Source organism: Patella vulgata, chromosome 5 (genome assembly GCF_932274485.2).
Source record: "Patella vulgata chromosome 5, xgPatVulg1.2, whole genome shotgun sequence".
Taxonomy (NCBI): Eukaryota; Metazoa; Mollusca; class Gastropoda; family Patellidae; genus Patella; species Patella vulgata.
In genome coordinates, this window is record NC_065883.2 from 56,096,151 (window position 1) to 56,120,711 (window position 24,561).

At 33.4% G+C, this 24,561-nt stretch overlaps 1 protein-coding gene across 1 annotated transcript in view; it reads left to right on the plus strand.

Annotated features, from left to right (window-relative positions):
- The window catches only part of LOC126821426 (muscle-specific protein 300 kDa), a 187,512-nt gene that overhangs the window by 1,208 nt on the left and 161,743 nt on the right, over positions 1-24,561 (plus strand). Inside the window, exons 2-4 of the mRNA XM_056100862.1 lie at positions 1,451-1,753; positions 21,569-21,630; positions 24,283-24,378. Coding sequence (XP_055956837.1) covers positions 1,582-1,753; positions 21,569-21,630; positions 24,283-24,378 — 330 coding nt within the window. The 5' untranslated portion in view covers positions 1,451-1,581. The remainder of the gene's footprint in view (positions 1-1,450; positions 1,754-21,568; positions 21,631-24,282; positions 24,379-24,561) is intronic.

Consider the following 24,561-nt stretch of genomic DNA (forward strand, 5'->3'; position numbering starts at 1 on the left):
GCATCAGCCCAGTTCTTGTAGAAGAGTAGGACATTAAACCCTATTTCATTTAATTTAAAAAGATTTTGCCAGATATTACAGATGTGTATTGACCATGGAGACGGAAGCTGACAGTTACATTTAGTAGCTTCGAAACATGGCATTTGTAGAATTTTTATCCTTATTCTGATCCAATCCCTAAGAGTAATTTGTCGAGACGCGGTAGTCACAATGTCTGTTACTATTTGAAAAGTGTAAATTTTACCTTGATTATCGAAGCTATAAGCATATATATTTTCAATGGTGATTCTGTAATTGGATAAAATCTTTCGCAAATAACTTTTCAGTTAGGTGTTATTTTGAAACTAAATTTACAGGATAAGCAATTATACACAATATTATTTTCACTGTACTGTAGAGTCTTTCCAATTTAAAAAAAATAGTGTGTTTCACTGTATATTATAAAACATGTTTGATAAAATGACACAATATATATTGAAACTTATTCAGTAATGTAGACTACAAAAAGTTCTATACTATAGAAAAACAATCTATTGCTGAATTATACCACTGTATTATGATTGTAATAAATTATAGAGTGGGTGCCTGTAGTTTTATTATCAACAAATCCTGGTCATTTATACTAAGAGTTAAATAGTGATTTAGTTAGGCTTCAAGTCAGGAGTTGTGTGTAACATGGTTTTACAATATGTTTTATCGGCTTGTCCTGTTGGCTCTTGGTCACATGTAACAAAATAATTGAATTCATTATTTTTGTCAGACCAATCTGTTGTTCTTCACTAGTGTTGAGTGTATTTTTGCTTCTGTTAAAGATACATTAGTTATGAGAAAAATAAAGAGTTGGTCATTCTTGCTATAATCATTCAAAAATAGATGATGAAAAAAGAAAATATTGAAAATTTCATTCAAATTACTTCATTCTCAGCCAAGTTATCATTGTTTGTAGTTTTGACAAGATGCGTGCACAGTGGTAACCAGCGCACTGGTATAATCGGGACTTGGCCTCGCTTTCCCACTTTCAAATTAACTTTTTAAATGCCGAACCATTTTAATCTAGTTAAAATCTCGAGTATCCGATGCCATCAAGAGTTGATTATGGTCTTGTTTTTTTAATAAATGTCTAATTAATAGTTTATATAACATTTCAGGCCTAAGCCTAAAGAAAGGCCTGCAATAGGCAGATTTAGCTCATGCATAGTGTATTTTAAAGTGTTAATTGTATACTGCTTGCTTCCAGTATATTTATTTAAAAATAAAACTGTTCTTGAAGTAAGGTTTTCTGTTTCCAAAATGAACAGTATATAAGTTATTTATACAGAGAAAAAATATGGTACATGCAGTAGTTTTCAATGCAAGTGGGGTTCATTTTTCATACATTTAGTATTTTCAAAGCATATTTTATGCAAATTTCCAGAACAAATAATCTATAAAACTATTTTTTCTTTTCCAGAAAAAAAGTGAAAGGAAATCAAGAATGTAGGCAGAAACATTATATAACACTTTATTAAGAACAATATTGTAAATAGTGTTGGAATGAAGTACATAGAAAAGAAATAATATAATATAGTATAATATTAAAATATGGATAGAGATTGGAATAGATCTATCAGTCCAGCTTCCTCCTTTACCTCAATACCAGGGTCGAGGAGTGACAGCCCTCGAGGAGCAAGTCCTGCTACATCTTCATTTGGTAGTGGTAGTGATTCAGCTAGCAGAGGGAAGGGGATCCAAATTACTATACAGAATCTACAGCGTAAGTATAAATATTATATTAAATCTGCTTTTATTGACAACAGGTAGTTTGACTCAACAAACAGTGAACATGAGAAGTAATTTACACCGATGTATAAATATCTGTGGGTATAAACATTGGAGTGTGTAAAAGAACCCATGACAATTGGAATTCAAAGAATAATATAGGCGGAAACGCCATTGTCTGGGCAAAATTCTTGAAAAGGACACATACCTGTTATATAAATAACAAAATTTTAGTATAATTATATTGGTCTCAAAATGGCCAAAGTATTGAGTTGATTAGACATTAAATCCCATTCCATTCCTGTAGCGGTACAACCTGAGATAAGCCTAACAAAAGGCATTCATGAATAAGTTTACAGTTCTGTAGACTTTGCTTCCTGAAAGTATTTATGTCATTAATCTATTTATATTATTACAGCAATTACATTACACATTCATTCTCCTTAAAACTATTTTTCATTTAAATTTTATAACCATATATTTTTTTTCTCCCAAAATGAAAAATATATTTTGGTAATTAATAGTATGTTGGGACATTTTTAATTTCACGATAAATGCATAATAAGCTTATATTACATCATATAGTAACTATATATGAGCATTGTGGTGGTAGTCAGATTTACAGAGAATTGATAAAAAGGGAGACAAATCATTATGAACTTGCATCTTATTTACATGTACCATACATATACATTCTTGCCGGTTGGAGCTGACGTGCCATAAAACAACATTTCTTTTCATTTCATTTATACATTCTTGCTGATGGAAATAATATCAGCTTCAGATTTGGGTGAACAGGTACCTGGAATTTATTAGTCATGAAACCTAATTTCATATAAGCTGTAAATTACAAGGGGTGCTTTTGAAGAATATTGCAAACAAACTTTTTTACAAATGAATGTTTATTAAAAATCACTTTTTCAATTTGACTACTTCTTTAGTACTATCTTTATATTTTTCTGAACACATACCTAAAAAGTATTCTCAGATTGCAAATTTGTTTGAATGTAGTTTACTAGTGTGCGATATATCAAGGCCTATAATTTATATGTAGATAACATCGGATTATATTACATTGCTAAGTTATTGATAATTTATTGGTTGAGATGAAGACTTTAAATACACACATATATACATGTATCCAATGTCCTGAATCGAAATATTTTTTATTGAATGATCTAGTGGATTAAATCTAGGCATGTGGTGTTTAGGTTTACTGACATTAATCTTTGTAAATCCTACCATAGAGTGTACTAGAAGCCAATAGTGTTATGTAGATCTACATGATATACAGTTAGTATAGTTTAAAGTAATCAGTAATCTTTAGATCCTGTTAAAACTTGATGAGAATTTGGAGGGAATCTCGATCAAACTTTAGATATCTGCCAATAATATAAATTACACATTACAAATGATAATTGATGAAAGCCTACTTATTCTTTTTTGATTTATAAATCATGTTAGAATTGATAACTAATTATAAGAACATAAGACTTATGTCTTTTGCATTGCCAGAGTGATATAAATAGCTTTCAAAACCAATAACATGCCAGCCCAGGAAGGGAATACAACTTGAAATCTGTGTGGAGATTTTGAAATATCAGTATTTTTTGTAATTTCGCATAATGTTAATTCATTATTTTATCAACTATCTACATATTTACAATGCCGGTATTAGATCTCTAGATTTGTGGAGCATAAGGAAGTAATCTGTTGCATTGCCACACCCATACAGTTAGCTCTTGAATAACATTATCATACAGCTCTGATATCAACTACATTATAAAATATGCGTCATCATATTAACCAAATGCAAAACTGTAGATTTTAATCTTCATAATTCGTATCCAAGAATATAATAGATTTTTATACACTCACGTGGAAATGTGGTCTAAGATTGCCGTCACCGTTGTCCACAGTTTCTTGTGAACACTCTACAGACTACATTTATCATCGGATTGTTTTGAAATTGATATATGTTGTTAACATTAGTGAGATGAAGAATCTTATTTAATTTCAATAATTTCGGTTAATTTCCTCTGGAGTTATGGCCCTTGTTTCACTTTGTTGTACCTTGTGACAAAAGTTATCATCCGATCTGTATGAAATTTATATGTATATGCGTCATTTAAAGAAGTGAAACAAAGAAGCCTGTTGAATTTTAGCAATTTCCGTTAATTACGTCTTAGAGTTATGGTCATTGTTTCACTTTGCTGAACTTGTGAACATTCGAATAACAATTATCATATGATCCGTACGAAATTTATATGCATCATATACGATCTCGTTATGGCAAATTTTGTTGATCAAATCGGTCGGTCGTGATTCTTTCTCTTGCCTCGGAATCAACCACCATTTTGACGGAAGATATTCTCTCGACTAAGAAATCTTCTTTTTCTCTCAGCTACGAGAGATACGTAGAATCAAACCGGTCCAGAGCCGATCGTGTTGATAAGAATCTGCTTATTTGACATTGACATATAACCGAAGGTGAATAGGCCTACTCGTCCAGTTAACACAACGGACGATCTCACATCGGTCAACATAAGAGAGACACATATTTGTCGCCTCCAACTTCCGATTTCCAAGGCATTATTGTCTAAACCTTGACTCTCATACCAATAAACCATTTGGTACTCGTGCGCGCGCTGTATCATAAAGTCTGTCATTGAGTCGACTGGGGTGGTTTCGAATCCCCAGTTGTACGTGGCAAGGAGTAGGGACGCCTGTCCAACCTCGTGGGTTTTCTCCGGGTCCTCCGGTTTCCTGACACTGCTAAAGACCCCTATGCGCAAGCGAATTATGTAAATAAAATTAAACCATATGTTAGTCCCGAAATGACCTAGTTTGTGTCGAGTGGACGTTAAACCCCATTTCTCTCTCTCTCTCCATTTGGTACTATTTCGTACCTATTTTATATTAAACCCCATTGGGCGCCATGTTGAATCACACAGTATTTAACGTTCTAAAACCTAACTACTTCATGGAATCAACGACAAATCTAAACTTGGGCACTCCAACCATTTTTATTTTTGTATCACAATGCTCTACCCCTGAGTGTTCCAACTTTGGATTTATATTTAGCCTTATACCCCTCTCACGGGTGTTACATCAACACCCTTGTCTATATATTATCCCTTCATTGTTATGACAAGTAACAATGTAACAAACCAACCCAAGGCACCCTAGTTAGCAAAATTATGGACACTAGCACTTCAATCTAAACGATTAGTACAACCCCGGTAAGCGAGCTAGTGACCCCGCCAACAAATTCGGCACCCCGCCAATTTGTCAAACCTCTGTACAACCCCGGTAAGCGAGCTACCGACCCCGGTAACAAATTCGCAAACCCCGTCAAGGGGCCAACCCCATAACCCTGCCAATTAGTAACCATAGAAACCCCACCGGGCTTTCGGAATAGTTTAAATAAAAACGCCCAACACGTGAGTCCAATCAGTCTGAAGAGTTCAATACGAACGAAACTAGTCACTGACATTCGGGATAACCAAGTCTTCATAGCCACCTTATCTCTTACATCATTTAAATTAGTGAAACAAAGAATCATTTGTTGAATTTTGGCAATTTCCGTCAATTACTTCTAAATTTATGGTCCTTGTTTTACTTTGTGAACTTGTGAACATTCGAATGACAAAAGTTAGCACTCAATCTGTATGAAATTTATATTCATTATTTGAATTAGTAAAACAAAAAAAGCTTGTCAATTTCAACACTTTCTGTAAATTACTTCCAGAGTTAAGGCCCTTCTTTCAGTTTGTACAAGGCCACCAATTATCTGCACAAGAATAAATATGCGACAACGTATGTTTCGTTGCCTGGCATCCTATCTTAAAAATTATATACCAGTAGGTAATTGTCCTTTGCCTTTCAGGGAAAGCAGGGGGTTGTTAAAATGGGCTCATTTGTATGTCTGTCCTTCAATCACACTTTTTGGGACACAATAACTAGTGCTTTTAATTGAGCTAGAATGTCCAAAATTTAACGAACATTTTCTGCTTGAGCCTTAGCAGAGAAAGGCTACATTGTTTGACAATTTGTGTATGCCTGGACTGAATTCTATCATGAGCACTCTCTGTTTACGCTAAGCAGAGATAAGCAATTTCATTGTTCAAGACTTTGGAACACAATAACTCTACATCTAATTGAAGTAGAATGTTAAAACTTATTGAATGTCTGTACTGAGTTCATCGTGATTTTTTTCTACTTTATCTTAGCAGCCTGTCAAACAAATCTTTTGGAACACAATAAATGAGACAGTGTCATCTATTTCGGAATCGAAGTTGGGGAAATCCATGTTTTCATCTTAATTTGGCCGACAGTTGGGACAGGAAATCTACAGTTATAGGCAGGTTGTTCAGGGGCATGTCCAGGAATTTGAGCAGCAGGGGGTCCAAGGTGGAGAAAATGTCAAGTTTGTTGTTAGGTTGGGGGGGGGGGTAAACTACCCACAAATTTGATAAATTCAGAAACTTTGAGACAATATTTCTGCTCATTTAGGTGCATACATGTATAGGATTACAGTGGAGTTGCCAGTGAGCCATAACAGCATTATTTCCATCTGGCATGTGCCTTTTGTTGTTAAATCAAGTGTTAAGTATATAATACACATAGGTATTTCTGATATCTTGTATTCCCCAGAAATGTTGACTCCGAGATTCATTTATTATTGAATGTCATTTATTCAGAATTAATTTTTTTTTATTAAAATGGCACCCCCTCTTGGATTTCGGTCAAAAATGAAATTGTCAATTTCATTGGAATTTATTTGTTGGTTTGTTTTGAATAAGTAAAGAAACCCACTTACGCTTAATCTTTCAAAACAATAGTTTAATTTTGTACAGCTTGTACCATCACTAATGAAAATAACGATATCAGATCATTTCAATTCAGTAATTTATTTTTTCATAAATGTTTGTATAATTACAAAATGGATATGACACAGGTATTTTAAGTATCTTATTTTAAAAGAAAATGCATACCTAAATTGATGCCTCAAAATTTAAATGTATACAGCATGTCTTATTCCTAATAAAAATAATGCATCATACATTTTTATATAATGACAAAATGGATCTGACATTTATGGTATTTCTTATGTAATAAAAAGATCAAACAGTTTTTTTTCTGTAACTAGATAAAATGCAAGAAGTTAATAACAACCAAAGAGGAATATTGGTGTTTATTACTATGCTTGATCATACAATTTTCTTTAATCTTGATGGTTGTCATATAGTGTGACATGAACTTAGTTATTGCTTTAAGAAAGTAAACAAGTCTCTGTCAATCATACACATTGAATAAAAGGAAAGATTTTTGATTGACTTTATTGAACCTGTAGTGTTGATATTGGCAAATTTATACTTACAGTGTGTTTCGTTAGCATTGTGATGGAGATCTGTAGCTTTATTGCTTGATTTTTTATTTATTGCAAAAAGGACATTCAAGTACATGGATATTTTTATCTCAAGAATTTAGCAGTTCATACTATCCGGGATCCTTCTTAGGAAAAAAATGAATAGTTTTGATTAGACAAGAGAATAGAGAATACGAGATGAGACCTCTCAGAGGATTTTCTGTCTTGAATTTACACTGATTCCCGACAGTTGGTCAGACTAAACATTCCATATTTTCTGTAATTTAATACTAATAGGGAGTAATATTCAAAGGAAGCAGCTCAGGAGATTTTCATCTTTGACATGTTTTGAAATTTTTCTGCTGCAAATTTGACCTCTAACCTTTTGCCATCATAGCATGGTGCCATGGTTTATATGCTTGGTTGTTTGAATAAAGGTACCCAGTCTACACAGTGGACATGGGTCAGTGTTTTTGTGGCCTTTAGATATGTTTGGTTTCTAATTATATGAACCATTTGTTTCAAGATATACACCTATAAATTTGCTGTTGATAAGATCTAAGGTCATTGAAACAAGAACTACATGTATTATTATTATTGGAATTTTAGTGTAGGAATATATGTAGTTGTTGTCAGTAGTGGACACTTGCCCAAATGGATATTGTGTGTTAACATGTCATTGTGGTTTTCACAAACCAATAGGAGTCGGAACATCAAGAGAATAGGTCAAAGGAAATAGATGTATCTACTCTATAGATTTATGATATAATAACACTTTGATGTTTCAGTTAAATAATCAGGATTGAGCTATTTATTTTTGACTGTGCTAAGATATTAAATGAATATTTTGTGAATTTTTGGTACTTTGGAATTTTAGGAGTACATGTACCAGTAAAAGTTGATTACCGTATTTGTTTTTGCATTTTTCCACAAACAAACTGAAAACATTGGATTGTACATCAACAATTAAAATTATGATATATACCGGTGTTGAAAATGATTCTGATTAAGAATTAAGATGGTAATTATTTTGACATGGTGGATATAATATGTAAATATGGACGTTACTTTAATGCAAAATTGGATGACTTGACTTATTATCAAGGTAAGTGGTGGTTGTATCAATGTGGAAATGATTCAAACTGGTAAAAAGTGAAATAAAAATTACAGAATTAAGTGCCAATTATTCTATTATAAAGTATTTAATTCAGGGCTATAGAAATTAAATATACTTGTAGCTTGGGGATGGGGTACATTTTTCTAATTGAGATAATTGCAAAAAGTAGGTCCTAAGAAAGGCAGTTGAAGATCTTACAGCACTTTGTTAAATGGTCAAAGATCCTGACAATTTTTTATTTTTTTTTGGGGGGGGGGGGGACAATTTTAATACTGGAGATATGATTAGAACTGGTTACCCTTGCAAATCAGTTTTACAAACCTGATTTGATTAAACTGTGATGTTGTATTTATGGAGTTTGAATTTGACTATGGTAGGAAACTTGTGAGCCAGTTGTGTTTCAGAGTCTAGTCTGGCACAAGATGTGTACCGGTAGGTGAAGTAGAGAAGCACATAATCCATTATTTTGAGTTACAGAGTATAATGAATAATGGGCTATTCTTGTCTTCATTTATAGCTTTTATTTCAAATCAATTTGGTGGAAACTGTGGTATTTGTTTGCTTGTTTGGGATTATTGGATTGTAAAATGTCATATATTTGCAGATACCATTTAAAAAAAATGGAGTCAGGCTTTTTTGTTACAGTTTATGAATACAAATATATTCATGGGGTTGCCAGAAATCGGTCATTATCAGCTCAGCATACTACTTTGGTTAAACTCAAACAGAGCTTTCTTTCAACATTCAATAATAACAGAATATTGGTTTATTCACTTAAAGTGCACATAAGATCATTATACAAAATTTTCTGTACTTGTAGTCAGTAGTTACTATATGCACTTTACGGCAAGTTCACACTAATCTGGTCAAAATTAAATCAGCCATCTTCGCAAATATAGACTCCCCTAAAAACGACTTTGCCAACTATCGAAAAACACTCTTAATCCCCTTAGACGCCAGTGACGTCACAGTGCCCGAATGCATATTTGGAATGTTTATTTCCTAATTACCTATATACAGCTGGGTGTGTATTCATTAATCCCTGACTGATTCCATAATCCCCTTATGAAATGAAACAATTGACTACAGAATGATTTGTTTTGTAATTTATTTTAAGTTAAGATCAAATTTAGAATTTGTTTTATAATATTATTTCAAAGAGAGTCGCTGAAGCCATATTCCCTCAGGGATGTGCCCAGGATTTGCTGAGTGGTGGAGAGAATTTTTTTGGAGGGGGGCATGGTCTTTTATGAAAATTCAACCCTTCTTGGTGTATTTTCAGAGCATCTGCTGCCTTTTGTATTTGCCGCCTAATTTATTATTTTGTGGCAAGTGTAAATGAAATGGACTGTAGCCCAGCTGTCTCTAGGATTTAGTTTAGATTTGGTAGCATTAACGGTAGAATGAGTACATTAAAAATTGATCGTAAAACCGAAAGTACGACACCATTTACGACTTCTAATCCTTTAACATTGGAGTGCTGTAAATTGGTCTGGGTGACCTATTTACGGCAAATATACAAATTTAAAGACCGTAGAATTGTAAAATAAATAGACCAACACAACTTCTAAATATAAATAAACAAAATACCAATACTTCTTTCTTTAAACTAATTTGGGATGATAGGGTCTACTATGGCACACAAAAATAAATTGTGCCGTGGCAGACATGGTTTGCGTCGGCTTTTACCATGACTTCGCCGTTTGCTGTGGTAAATTTCGAGCGCTGAGTTTGTGTACAGAGAAGGATGAAGGGGTCTAAATACAATTGGGCGGCTTTTCTTGATTTTTTTCTTTGTGCTGGGCGGCAAAAAATAGTGCCGAGCGTGGGCACATCCCCGTATCCTTTTGATCAGAATAAATTGGAGTAAGCCAACAGTAAACCTGTACAATAATTCGCTTTCTTTGAAGACAAGATGGTTGTAAAATTGTTATTGACGGTTGTCGACTTTTATGAAATAAAATGGTTTCGTGGTGGTACTTCTGGACAGGATTGACAAAGTAACTGTGTTGAATCATCTTCATCTCTGGTCGCAGCACACTTCAAAACAGAGATTGATGCTGCCACAGTGTTTTTCTTTTCCAAGTGCCATCAGTTTTGTTTTCAAACCTGGAAGAAGCAGTAATCTTCTAATGTTATAATTAACATTTATGTTACAAACTTCTTTGTTCCAACGACTTTCTAAGATATAGTCTGACATAAAAGTCAACTTTGATAAGTCAGTGGTATGTTTTATGATGATCCAAACTCTATCAAGCTACAAATAAAACAAATTTACCTTTAGCTGTCTCATATTCACCAGGTTTTTGCAGATTCATTTACCGAATTTGACTAGCCAACTGTATATATCATATTTCCGGAGTTATCGTATGGCCCGAATTAGGCCGTCATTCTGTGGGTGGATGCTGATTTGACTTCATTACTCTAAATTAGATCGTAAAAAAATCAGATAGGACAAATATCTCACTACGTTAGAATCAACAGTAGGCCTACAACTAATTTTGGTTATTTTATTTTGTTGGTAACCAACTAAATTGAATAACAGACTATATTTGTGTATTAATGCAAGTGTCTGTGCAAGTGTAGTTTACACATAGATTTAATATTATAATTGTGTAATGATTAAGTCAGTAAGCATGTTAATTGAACCGTCAATACACACTAGTCAACTGGTGGTGTGTATGGATAGTGATAAGACCTTAATAGTGTATAATTGTATGTGTGGTCCCTGTGATGTCACCGGTCAGTCAACGGATTAAGGCTGTAATTGAAAAATTGAAAAGTGTTTTGGAGTGTCTGATACTATGTTGAATAATTTTGGTGTGAGCTTGCTATAAAGTACAGAAAATCTCGTCTGGTGACCTTATGTGCACTTTAAATATATCTGAAGTTTATTCTTTAACATTACAATATAGCCTGGATTATCCAGTTAATGTTGATTTTTAAATTCCCTTAATTTAGATTAACACAAATCTAATAACCAACCCTTAAAAGGGTATTGTGAATATTGTGAAACAAATTTGCAAAGTAATTGGAGATATCGTTTTTCACAGTAGTTTTGGCAAGGTCATAGAATTTTTGCTTGCAATGGTCCTTTAAGATATCGTATAAATTTAGTTAATATTCATCTGTGCTTGTTAATTTAATTCAACATGTTTTTTGCTTTGCTGATTACAGACCACATCTACGTGTATTTATATGTCGGAAGTCAGATGAAAGATTTATTTATTGATATATTTTAAGGCTCAAGTTGAAGAGAATATAATAGATTTTGATTATATAATTAGCTCAATAAATCATTCAGTGTCCTGGAACCAAATTTAATTGAGTTATTTTGTAAGGTTTACAGATAATTGGCACATGTATATTATGGGCATTGATTGTTCTCAAGAGTTTAAGGTTCATAAGTTTTTATTGAAATGAAACCTGAATTGTATTTTGGTTGGATTAGTTTCTCATGTACTAATCTAGATAAACATTTTTTGATCTGTTTCAAGCATTGTTTGTTTAAATATTTTATTGGTCTATTATCAAAAAGAGGGTTGGCAAGATTTTTTAATTTACAAAATTTAAGATCAAATTTACTTTGTAATAATTGATGGCTAGTCTTTAATTAACAGGGACCTGTTTCACAAAATTTTTACTAAGATAAATTACAAATTTTAGTAATTGATTGGATAATATAAGATTGATTTTAGTGCATAGCCAATCAAAATTGAAGTTTCTACTAAAATTTAGATTTTATTTTTAGTTAAGATTTTTGAGAAACAGAGCCCTGGAAATTAAGTAGTTGAGATCTTATTAATTACTAGAAGAATGCCTGGCTTTGCTCGGGGGTCATAACCCTGAAACCGGAAGTGGTAGACTAACGCCACCTGGCCTATGTTACTCCCCGGTCCGAGCTACCCCTATACCCCAAATTTCAGACTCGGGGCAGACCTAGTGTAGCCGCCAACCCCGAACAGACAAACAGACAGAAAAACGTCACAAATATTAGTATAGATCAAGGTAAATTGATAAAGAAAAAAAACAAGCACCAATTTGGCAAAAACCTATCTATATTAAGAAACATCAAAGTAAATTGTTCATTTTTAAAGGCCCACACTGAATTGTGTTTCTATGATGTCTGTCCATTTCTCATCCACGGTTGCTTGCATACAATTTAGATGTTAAAGTTATCATACAGATTGACCTGAAATTTATACTGAGAGAGCATTCATGTGACAAACGGTTTTTGATGATTACTTTTGCAGCTCTGGAGTCTAATGTTTTCATCTAATTGACTTGAAATTTATACACGAGACAATGAAAGCTGTCGGTCTTCAACGATTGCTATAATTATTATCAGAGTTTGAAATGCTCAATATGGTAATTTTAATTTTTGAAGGCCTTTATATTTATACGCAGTGTCTGTGTTCATGAGATGAAGAAGCCTAGAAATTTTGTGTTTAATAATGGTATTTCCCAATTGATTTGAAACTGACACACCATATCAATAGTTTTGGGTTATGAAAAAAAGCTCAACAGAGCGTTTCATAAACACAAAGTTTGAAGCTTGACTATGTAAAAATATATTTCAATCAACGAGATACTGGTATTTACATAAGTCTCGTGCAGTAGAAGTAGAGCCAAATCGAGTACCGTTGCAGACTATAAAACAAGACTATTTTCAGTGTTTCCATGGATATATTTAATACATGTTCGACACACTTAGTTAAAAATCACATACAACTAAACTATGAACTGCTTTAGTATATGCTTTCATAGAAGTTAGGGGCTGCTCTAAAAAAGAATAATGGACATGCTTTTATATAATTTGTAATTGAATTTGATAGAGATTATTTTGTTGTTGAGTGTTAATAAAGTGACCATTAAAGATGTAATATGATCTGTGTTTGAATTGTAAAAGTATTGTAATTACTGGCCATTTGTATTGAATTGGGTGGGGTCAAGTAGAACAGTAATAACCTAAAGTAAACATTAAAGTGTAATTGTTAATATTATAGTAGATTAGGTTGCTAACCCAAGGATATTTGTAACTATGTTAATCGACTATTCCACAGATTCTGAAAACTCAAACTGACTGTAATATGTTCCATCCATAATTCTTACAAACACTCTGCTGGGATTGTTTGGTTATGAACCCTATCGAAATTCAGAATCTCGCCCGTCACTGAAACTTCTGTAGCGCGAAACCAATTTGAGTTTGTAAATTTATCATCTGATACCAGTACATGATTTGCATAATTAATATTAGCATCAGGAGAAACTAAAGCCAAAACATTACCTACAAAAGAATAAATATGCGACTAAACCCCACTGGATTGCTTAGACAATTTGTTGCTGTTGGATAGGATGTTCATCGCCCAGCAATCTGTCTTTTGTTTTGTCTAAATTATTACTTTCAGCCCTCCCCCTCCTTTTTCTTTTTTTTCTTAAACTTTAATAAGAACTTTATTTTGTGTCTTACTTTTTATTGTATACCATATCTTGTTGTCAAATATTGATAGTATATAATAATAATAAAGGCTTTGAGGTTTCAAATTTGAAGAATAACCATTAAAAAAAGAAATGTAGAGTTTTGCAGAACACATTGGATACTTTGAAAATATTTGCTGTTACAGAATTGAATTGATTCACTGTTGGGATTGTGGTTAAATGAGTTTGATAATGATAATTGTAGGTTTAAAAATGATTTAACCACCATACTTGGTATTTTTAATAGTAATTATAATTATGTAATACTTTTTGTGTCACTAAGCACATACTTTTTACTTGGTAAATGTAGTTTAGGTAGTAGAATTCTTGATCAAGTCTAAGTTATATTGATTGACTGAAGGCATTTCACTTGTAGAAAAGTACTACAACTCTAGTTACATCTGCTATAATGTATTTTCATTATACCTAAACATTTCACACTTCTTTCAATGATCCTTCATTTATAGTAAAATAGTGTGTAAAAATTTCAGGTCAGGTAAACATAGCTCGTTGACAGGTAATTAAATCTGTCAACCAATCAAAATGATGCAAAAAGAAGGAGGCGGTTGGTCCAATCACTCCTGACTGTTCTTGGAGTGTTATTGATCTAAATTTCTTAGACGACAATTAGCTGGTTCTATGAATAAAATGTGATCATGGTTGATTGACCATTTGTGGTAGCAACCTCTGTAACAGTGGTCACTTGCTTTGTATTTGACTGGACATTAAGGAGATTTATTTTTTGTATGATGAGAGAACTGCCATTGTTAATAATTAGGGGATGTGACAAATTATTATCTACACTATGACTGATAACATAAAATTCTATCAGTAGTTAAGGTACAGGATTGTATGTACATGTTTGTGTTTGTGAAATGGATATGAAATATTATATACTAGTGTGAAATGGCATCTGGATATTTGCACTCAGCTAGTATGAATCCAAATGAGAAAGCTTTCACGAATAGAGTTAATTGGCTAAAAGGTACAGTAATGACATTATGACAATCCAGATCTATAAATTGTTCTTTAATTAATTAGACTTATTTGATATATCTTGAATAATAGCTATTAATAATATGTCAACGAAAAGAAGAAACATTTGATCCTAGTTTGCATCTTCTTATATCAAAATTCCCTGCAATTGAAATGGTGACAGACAACCTATAAGTATCACCATGACAACAAGACAAACAACCGTGTTTTAGCTTTTAAATTATTTTCCTAAAATAACTGCCAAACAAAATATTTATTTTGTTTGTAATAAGGACTTGATTACATAAAATAGTCTTTCAAAGACTAGAAGATAAGTCCAACAATTATCAAAATAATTATGTGTTAGCTATAATTCTGCTTTGATGATAAAAACAATTGTTGCTAGTTATGCATGTGAACACATGCATTTTCTTATCTACTCCCTGCAGCAAAAAACAATACAAAAACAATTGATTTGATTCATGATGATCCCAAGGCTACATTAAAGTCATAATGGACCAGTCTGATTGAGATCTGATGAATGAATTGTATACCTTCTGTTAATGGTTGGGTGGCTGCATAGGGCTTTAAATCAGAATGTCTGTCATTGAATCAATTGGTGTGATTTCGATTCCCTGCTTGTACATGACAAGCAGTAGGGACGCCTGTCTAACCCCCACAGCTGAACCCCTCTGTGTGCTATTGAAATAAAATTGAACGATATGTTACTCCCGAAAACCTAGTTTGTTTGAGTGAATGTTAAACCCCATTTCTCTCTCCCTCTTTAATGATATGAATTGCTGGTGTCTTATTAGTGAGAAACATTCATGTGTTATGAAGTGTGATCTAGTGAAATAGTTTTATTTAACCCTCGCTTCCACCAAGGTGATAATGCAGGTATGTTAACGCCATGAAATATGAACAATGACTGAATTCCAATGTTTGTCATCACTCTAACTAGTTGGTTGTTATTGTCATCTTTCTAAAGGGGCAAACAACATAATAAATACATATATATATACTAAGCAGCAAATGAAACATCAGGTTGGTATGTTACTCTGAATAGACACATTGCATAAAACCTGCCAAATGTTTTTATTGTATATTTGTGACCACATCTCCAACTTTACCTGAGCAATAAGGCTCCTTCCCAAACACAGAATTGAACCCAGGAAATGTTTCCAAAAACGCAAGCTGACTTCTGAGATGGTAATGTGTTCTCCATGATTTTCATGTGACTCATGCTGCTCACCGAGAATAGCCCTATAAAATGCACCCCAATACCTGGTTGAATCATTAACACTTTAACGTCAGCAGCATGCTACAACTCACGACAGCTCAGAGGAACCAGGTGCTTGGAAGACTCGACGCTGGCCACACTGCCCAAGCCGTTGCCAATCTCTTCCAGGTCAATGTTCGGACCATCTACAGGCTTCAGAAATGCTTTCAGGCCACCAACACCATGGATGATCGCCCCCGAACTGGTAGACCAAGGGTTACCACAAGGCGACCAAGACTGCCATGTTGTGCGACAGCACATGCAGAATCCTTTCACACAGGCATCTGAGACAGCACGTCATACAGTGGGAACACACGGAAGACCCATCAGTCCCGATACAGTGCGCCAACGTCTCACCAGAGAGAACATCCGTTGCCACAGACCTGGCCGTTGACCTTGCCATTGACCGAACCACTCCCCTCGCCATCGACATGAACGTCTACAGTTTGCTCAACAACACCAGAACTGGCGACACAGGCAATGGAGAACTGTCTGGACTTAAACCCGATGCAATTCAGAGGAGACTTAATAACAGCCGATGGATTGCGCCAGGCTTTTCTGAGAGTGTGGTTCCAGGTGCCAATGGCGTTCATCAGTCGTCTGGTCCACTCCATGTACAGACCCTGCACTGCTGTTATTGACACTTGCGTTGGACACACCAGATACAGATGTATAGACTGTGTACACACTCTAAACCTTCTCGTAATGTCTTAGAATTGTGATGAATTAATCACTAATGTGTCAACATACTGTTCACAAAAAATTGCTTTGAACCATTTAATAAGTCATTTTCTAGAATGCTTTGATTAAAGTTCTTCTCTGATTTTGAAATCGTACTGACTTTTGTTTTTGCTGTTTAGTATATTTATGATTTGATCCACTCTGAATTTTAGGCCTAGCCTCGATCATCATTACTAAAGTCGGTACGATAAAAAACAAAGTCTCGATTATCCATTTTTATACGCCCACATTTTCATGTGGACATATTATGCCGTCGCCCCTGTCCATCCACAATTTGTTTGTGGACAATCTACAGGTCACAATTTTTATCCGATTTTGACGAAACTTAAAATATTGATCTATCTCCCAAAGATCTCTGATCGTTTCCTTTCGATATTGGCATGTACATGTATCAGACCATAACTTCATGGATCATGGCCCCTGATTGTACGAAAAATCATGTTTTTAGCTTGTGAACACTCTAGAGGTCACAATTTTCACCCGATTTTGATGGAAACTTGGAATGCATGTTTATAACCCAAAAATCTTGGTTCCTTTCGATATCGGATCGTAACTTCCTGAATTATTTTTAGCTTGTGGTCCCTCTAGAGTTCACAATTATTATCCAATTTAAAATAACGTTTGAATATATCACCGTTGCACCATAATGCTGGGTGAGTTCGAATTTCGTGAAAATCGGACCAAAGCTGCCGGACAAAATATTCGCCCCTTGTATGCAATTATTGTAAACATCTGGTATATCAAGGTTGTAGACCCTCAAGAGGTCACAGTTTTGATCCAATTTTGATGAAACTTGAAATGCATGTTCATATCCGCAAGATCTTGGTTCCTTTCGATATTCGCTCATATCGGATCATAACTTCCTTAATTACAGCCCCTGATTGAACAAAAAATCTTGTTTTTTTAGCTTGTTGTCCCATTTTATTTCCGATTTTTAAAACCGTTTAGATATATCACCATTCCTCCATAATGAAGGTTGAATTCGAATTTCTGGAAAATCGAAATGAAACTGCCTGACAAAATGGCCGCTCTTTGCACGCAAAATTTTTTGTAAAAATATGTATGCGAAGGTTGTGGACCAACTTTAGAGGTCACAATTTTTATCCGATTTTGATGAAACTTAAAACATCTCTTTATATCCCAAAGATCTCAGACGCTTGTGATATTTGCCCCATTTCAGACCATAACTTTCTGGATTATTGTCCGAGCAGCAGATCGGATTCCAATCTAGTAAATATCGCAGATTAGCGATGACATCAAGAGTTGATTGTGATCTGGATAAGTTAATGTCTAATAATTTAGATAACATTTTAGGCCTAAAGAAAGACCTGCAATAGGCAGATTTAGCACTTGTATAATGTATGTTTAAAGGTTTAAGTCCTTTAATCATATGCTGTAGCGTCACATATCTTTTCATTATCCCTTTGAATTCCTCTTTATACAAAAAAGCTTTTTTGTTCAATATGACCTGATTTCCCAAGGGAATAAAGTTAGTATTGATAATTTATAGTCTGTTCTCTGTAACATGTATTTCAGGAAGTAGTAGTACCAGTACTTTGTGCATTGCTGGTTATCTAGTGTTTACTGTTTTATAAAATTACACTGAATTAACTTGATGTTAATGTTATTGATATCATCAGAACTTGTTCTTGATATATGTGATTGGCAGATATTTGTACTTATACAATTATTAACAATTTATTAGCCCACTACTAAATTATGTTTGTCTGGATAAACTGTTATTTGATTAAGCTGAATTTTCTTAAATATTTCTTGTCCTTTCTTTATCAATTGCCTTTTGTCATTGTTATTTAAATGGGTTATTTAAGGTTTAATCAGTCTTATTTGAATAGATTAAAAGCAGTTGGATATATAAAATGAATATTTGTGTGTCTATGAATTAAGTTATGATAACAAATATTATCTATATGATATACAAGTTAATGTAGTGGAGGTTTTGTCAGTAGATCATATAAAAGATTTATAATTTAGGTGGAAGACAAGTTGAAACTGATATCTGTGTAGCGATAAACATTATAGATTTTAGATATTTAGTCCATTGTTTACATTCAGTTGTTATTTACATGTCTTTAGTTCAGTATTTCATATTGTATTTCTTCTGTTAAAGACCTTATAACAAAACTTTGGATTTTTTCATTAATCCACCAATGAAATTATAGAATGGTCAGTAGGGCTTGGATCAATTCCAATCAAAGTTTGTAATTTAATGCTTTCTTAGGTTTGAGGAGTGAAAGCATCAGTTGGTTTTTCTTGAGGAATAGAGCCCAGTTAATATTTATTTAATGATCAGGTTGATAAATATAATACATGATATTGACAATAAAGATAGAATTTACTGATTATTTATATTATAGAAAACAATCTTACACAGACCCAGGAAGAAAGGTGTCATGCTTTTAATAAATTCATCTCCCCTTCACAATGATCAATAGTGTTGTTTTAATTGATTAGTCGAACTCTCGTGAGAAATCGACCACCTTACAACAATCTATTAAGTCTGTGCAATGCTACAAGCAAGAACTGCCTGAAAATCATTTTTCTGGGGATGAATTTTGGTCAATAAGCTTAATCTATACAAAAAAATAAAAAAGTCGCGCAGATCATATTATTCTTTGATTGGATTTGATTATAGGAGATAAATCAAATTATAATTTGAACTTATCACTTACAGTTTAATCTTATTTATCCTATTGCAAATTAACTGGTTATGACTTTAAAGCTTGAAATGATGTCATAAAAGTGCTCAAGGACTTGGCTTAATTTTGATTTGATTGTATATACCGGCAATTTATTTATAACGGTAGAACTATTATATGAAGACTGGTAGCTGTTCAAAATTATTTTGTACTTGAGTAGGAAACAGTATAACAGAATACCAATCATTAATAGCCTGGTAATGGTATCATGATTTATGATCTGATGTGGAATGTTCTCTTAATTCTGTACATTTCCAAGCCTAGTTGTCTAGCATGGATTAATCAATGAATTTATAACACCCCAGGTAATGGATCAGAAAGAAAATGTAATTAATGAACTGCTAATAGCAATACCTAACAGGAATTTATTATGAGAAGAGAATTAGGGTTATATTTAGTATCTACTAATTAAAGACTTATTGCTTATTAATAATGATCTGCTTATTATTCCGAATTACTTATGTTGGATTTTCATGTTACTATTATCCTACATTTACTGTATTGTTAGTTGAAGTCCCTGTTTATACCATTATGTCCTGATTTTACATAGTCTTTGAATAATTTGGATGAATATAGGATAGTTACTAGGAATCCGCCGATATTGTGTGTTTTGGCAAATACACCTACATGCACATATTAGATTTATTCAAATATGAACATTTAGTTGAATAGATTAAATATCTAGATAGCACCCCTGGTATTTATTCATTAGTACTAGGTTCTGAACTGACATTCGATATACTTAAAAAGTGGTCTGTAAATATTTTAAGAATTTTTAGTAAGCAACCACTTGTAAATTATGTATCTCACCAAGTACAACATGACATATCTCAAATTACATGGGGAATAAAAGTTGAATTAATATTATACACAAAAACCAGTGGTGCAGAAAATGCTGATGCAGTTTGGCAAACACTATCAGCTATCAGTTTTATTATTTACGCCCCCCACTGAACCAGTTTGTTATTGTTTGTAAGATACATGCATTATATTTGATAATACTCATTATCAGATTACTATAATGGATCAGATAATATTAAGCCAATAAAGTAATGTTCAGTAAAATATTGATTTTTAATGGGTACATTTTCAGATTCAGCAATAGATCAAATTTTTATCAGCGGCATTGTTGGTTTTAAAACTTTCAGTTTATAATTATACAATATGTTATTTTGCAATCTGTCCTAAATTTTGACATATTTTTGGCCTAAATATTTAAAAAAAAAAAACAGTCAAGATTGATATAGAATAGTAATGGAGGGTGTGGTATATTTACTGTTTGTGTCTAGAATGATGATTGTAGAGATCATGTCAGGTTACAGACTGTACATGTATATAGAGCTGTTAAAATATTCACATCAGGTAATAGTACAGTAATCCAAAAATAGTTCTTAAACTTTCTTTTTTAAACATTGTCAACCCTCACCTGATTCTAATACTACAAACGAAATAAGCTCACATTCTTATTCTACTTCACATTTCTTAGATATTTTAAATGTTTTGGAAAAAGTTGTAAATGAAATATGTTTAATAAAGTTGTTTGCGACAACAAAGTGAATTAGTCCCAAGGACCCAAAGACAAAAATCAATTATGTATGTTTCATGTATAATAGACCCTAAGGTGAACTACATTTTACATTATCAAAAATTATGCTTAGTGTAATACTTCTTAGATTTAGGTCAACCGAAAGTTTTGAACTGTATTTATTGGATTTCTTATTTTGATTAGTCATTAAGAAAAACTGAATAAAGATAAATTTGTGCCAGACAAAATGACATGCACAAAGGCACCGTGTGGATTGTGACTGACAAAGCATGAATCTGTGTCCGACAATATCTGTGACAGGTGCTTTATTGCTAGGCCTGTTAAAAAATTACAGTTTTCTGAGTGAAAATTGTAACCTGCTCCTGAGTAGGTTGATGGGAGGAGGGGTTTGTCCATTGATTTGTTTTGCAGTGGCAGTAGAACTTGAAGGGTGATATTTAACATACGGAAAGTACTCTTTATCGCCGTAGTTCCACAACCCTTTGTTGTCATAGAGTTACATGTACACCTACTTTAAAAATACAGAACTAACTGCTCATATGATAATCTAAATTATTGATTAATTTTAATTTATTTATATTTTAAGATGAACAAGAAAGAGTACAGAAAAAGACTTTTACTAATTGGATGAACACATATCTTTGTCAGGTAATTTTATCTCTATCCTTTGAACTGAAAGCCAGCTTGAAACTCTTGTTTGCTGCAAACCAGTACTGTGGAAATCTGGTTGCCTGGGTTGGTGTTCGCCAATAAATTTTTACAGGTGGTTGGCAATAGTATATTTTGTCAACCCACTTTTCTGAATTTTTGTCCATAGGTAATTTTGCATTCTTGAAAATGGAGCTATGTGAGTAGTTTCCAGCAATTAACCCATACAAAATGTACAGCCATGTATATTTCAGCCGTTAGGAGTAGGTATATTGCCACTGATATATAAGAAAATGACTATAGGATATAGCAATTTCCAAAAATTGTCCAAGGCTGGGTGGAGGGGGGGACCCCCCATTAAGATCTAAAGTCTGCCAACCCACCCAGAATATAGTTCCCACGTCACTGCTGCAAACATAAAAAATTAAGTGTCTGTAAATTACTATTGAACAGTTAAAAGCAAGCAAAGATCCTGTCCATCCATATGTGATATTGGATAGTGTCCAATTCATTGTTCAGTGCTTTAATACATGGGTTCCACGTCGGCCGTATATGCCGGTCGAGACCTACGGCTATGGAAAATGACCGTTCCTAGATCTGACCTAACGGTCATTTTGCACGCCGGAAAGAGGGTCTTTTTTTAAAAAAAACCAAACAATTTCAAACATGGCTACGATCGACCTTCACTGTGTAACTATACAAGAATGCACGTCGTCTAGAAGCCAATCTCGTGATTGGTGTTATAGAGTTGTATATATAGTCGTCAACAGATTATGCTGAGTGTTGTGTTGATAATTAATGATGAATGTCTGGTAGTAGAACAATAAATGTTAATTGATAAGTGGGAATCTTATCAACGGCGTGAAGCAGCCCATTGTTAATCATTCACGTATTGTCCACGTGTCATAAGAATTTTCAACAACAAAGCCGTTTACCGCTATTACGGTCAGGCACAATCTAAACGAGGTTATTATGACCTTCGAAAAAGGGCAATTAATATGAAGTATTGCTCTTCGAATCCAACCAACTGTCATATAAAATAAAAAAAGAATAGAAATTACGTTAAGTCCTCAACAACGTACGTGTTGGGAGAAAAATGCATTTAAAAATGTTTATAGCGGTATTACGGCCTTGTGGAAATTGTTGAAATAAAATCTAGAGATTAGTTAACTTGCTTACCGAACAATTAAGAAAAAATACGTATTCCAGTTCTATTGTGCAGCAATATTGATAATTCCACGTGTAGAAGAAATGTCGTGTATATACGGTTACTCTTATACCCGACCATATTCTCGGGGGCGCTAGTGTCGCTAGCCGTGAAGTTAGTTATCCGTTAGTCATTTAGTTATACATTATTAGGATTTACGTCACAATTCTGCGGCCCTTAATTCCATAAGATATGGTCTAAAACCCAAAAAATGTGAGATATATGCCATGGATAATTATATATTTATCTTCATTTCAAAGTTATTGTATTACAACTCAAAATTATCCAGGTCAGTGTGTTTTCTATAGAGCACGTGTTAATTATGTGTGAGCTACTGAAATGGTTTTTCTCCGGCCAATTCAACTATTTCGTTATTTAAGTAGCCAAAAGGGAATATTTAATTATTAAATAATTATCATGAGCCTTACTAATATTCCATTTTTAAGTCAAATATATTTTTTTTTGTGCACCCCATGGTGACAAAGTGGTATAGACACGTGAATTCACAATACCCTACCATGAATAAAAAACATGAAATATGAATTTACTTTGAAAAGTTTTCGTGCGTTATCAAAAATGACCGGCAGTGAAAATTTTGAAGTGGAAGCCCTGCTTTAATATACATCACACACAGATATCCATCTCTGAGAACTGTTCATCTCTTGGTGATTAACAGCAAATGCATTTAACTTTTGAAACCTATGTACAACCAATAAAATTGACAGTTGTATGGAGGATTCTGCTTTAAGAAAACTATATCATGGCATTTAAAGTTACTTTCTGTAGGATATAGAGAAAAGGCTGACCATCCTTGCTATAATATTGCAAAAATAGATAATAAAAAATGAATATATTCAACATTTCTGTCCAATTACTTTTATCGAATTTCAGACAACGGATCTAATTAAATTAGTGTTAAATTTATATAAGACTTAATAAGACTTTTAATATATAAGAATAGATAGCTGTGTATAACTCTATTGTCAGACCTTTTATCATAGTCTCTGTGAGTGACGTCGTGCATTTTTGGAAAATTTTGGCTTGGCTACCCATATTGGTGTTAAACACGGACATGGTGGATGTTGTCTTTTCCCCTCAATCTCTAAGCCATCCAATGGTCGAAAGAGTTGACTATGTGAATTATTGTCTAAAAAATTTATATAACAGAAAAACACCCAGCCATAGACAAAACTAGATGTAGTATAACACCTCTTTAGTATCTAAAAGTCAATGTTTTCTAATTGACCAGACCTGGACCTAAATCTTGTGCTCTGCAGAGATCATGAACAAAAACAAATGTGAAGAGTAATGGAATGAGTCATGGGATATCTGAGAAGAATGTTTATAATTTAATAGAGAAAGAATAAGATATAAAAGAATGAAATTGAATAAATAGTATAGCTGACCACAGCCATTGGTTTAATATTAATTTTACTCATTTTCAGCATGTGCCGAAAGAGAAAGTGGAAGAGCTGTTTAATGACATTAAAACAGGTGTTGTTCTCTTGTCTTTATTGGAAGTCTTATCTGGAGAAACACTGGTATGTAATCTTACTATCGACATTTAGTTTAGACTGCCATTCAATTTGGACTCTTCATGTATTTCACCGATTAGATTAGAAATTACAGTAAAAACAGAAATGATTGAATGTAAATCGGTTTATAATATATTTATAATACATTATTGCATGTATATGCGTTGCGACCTATTTGTGTCCATTCCT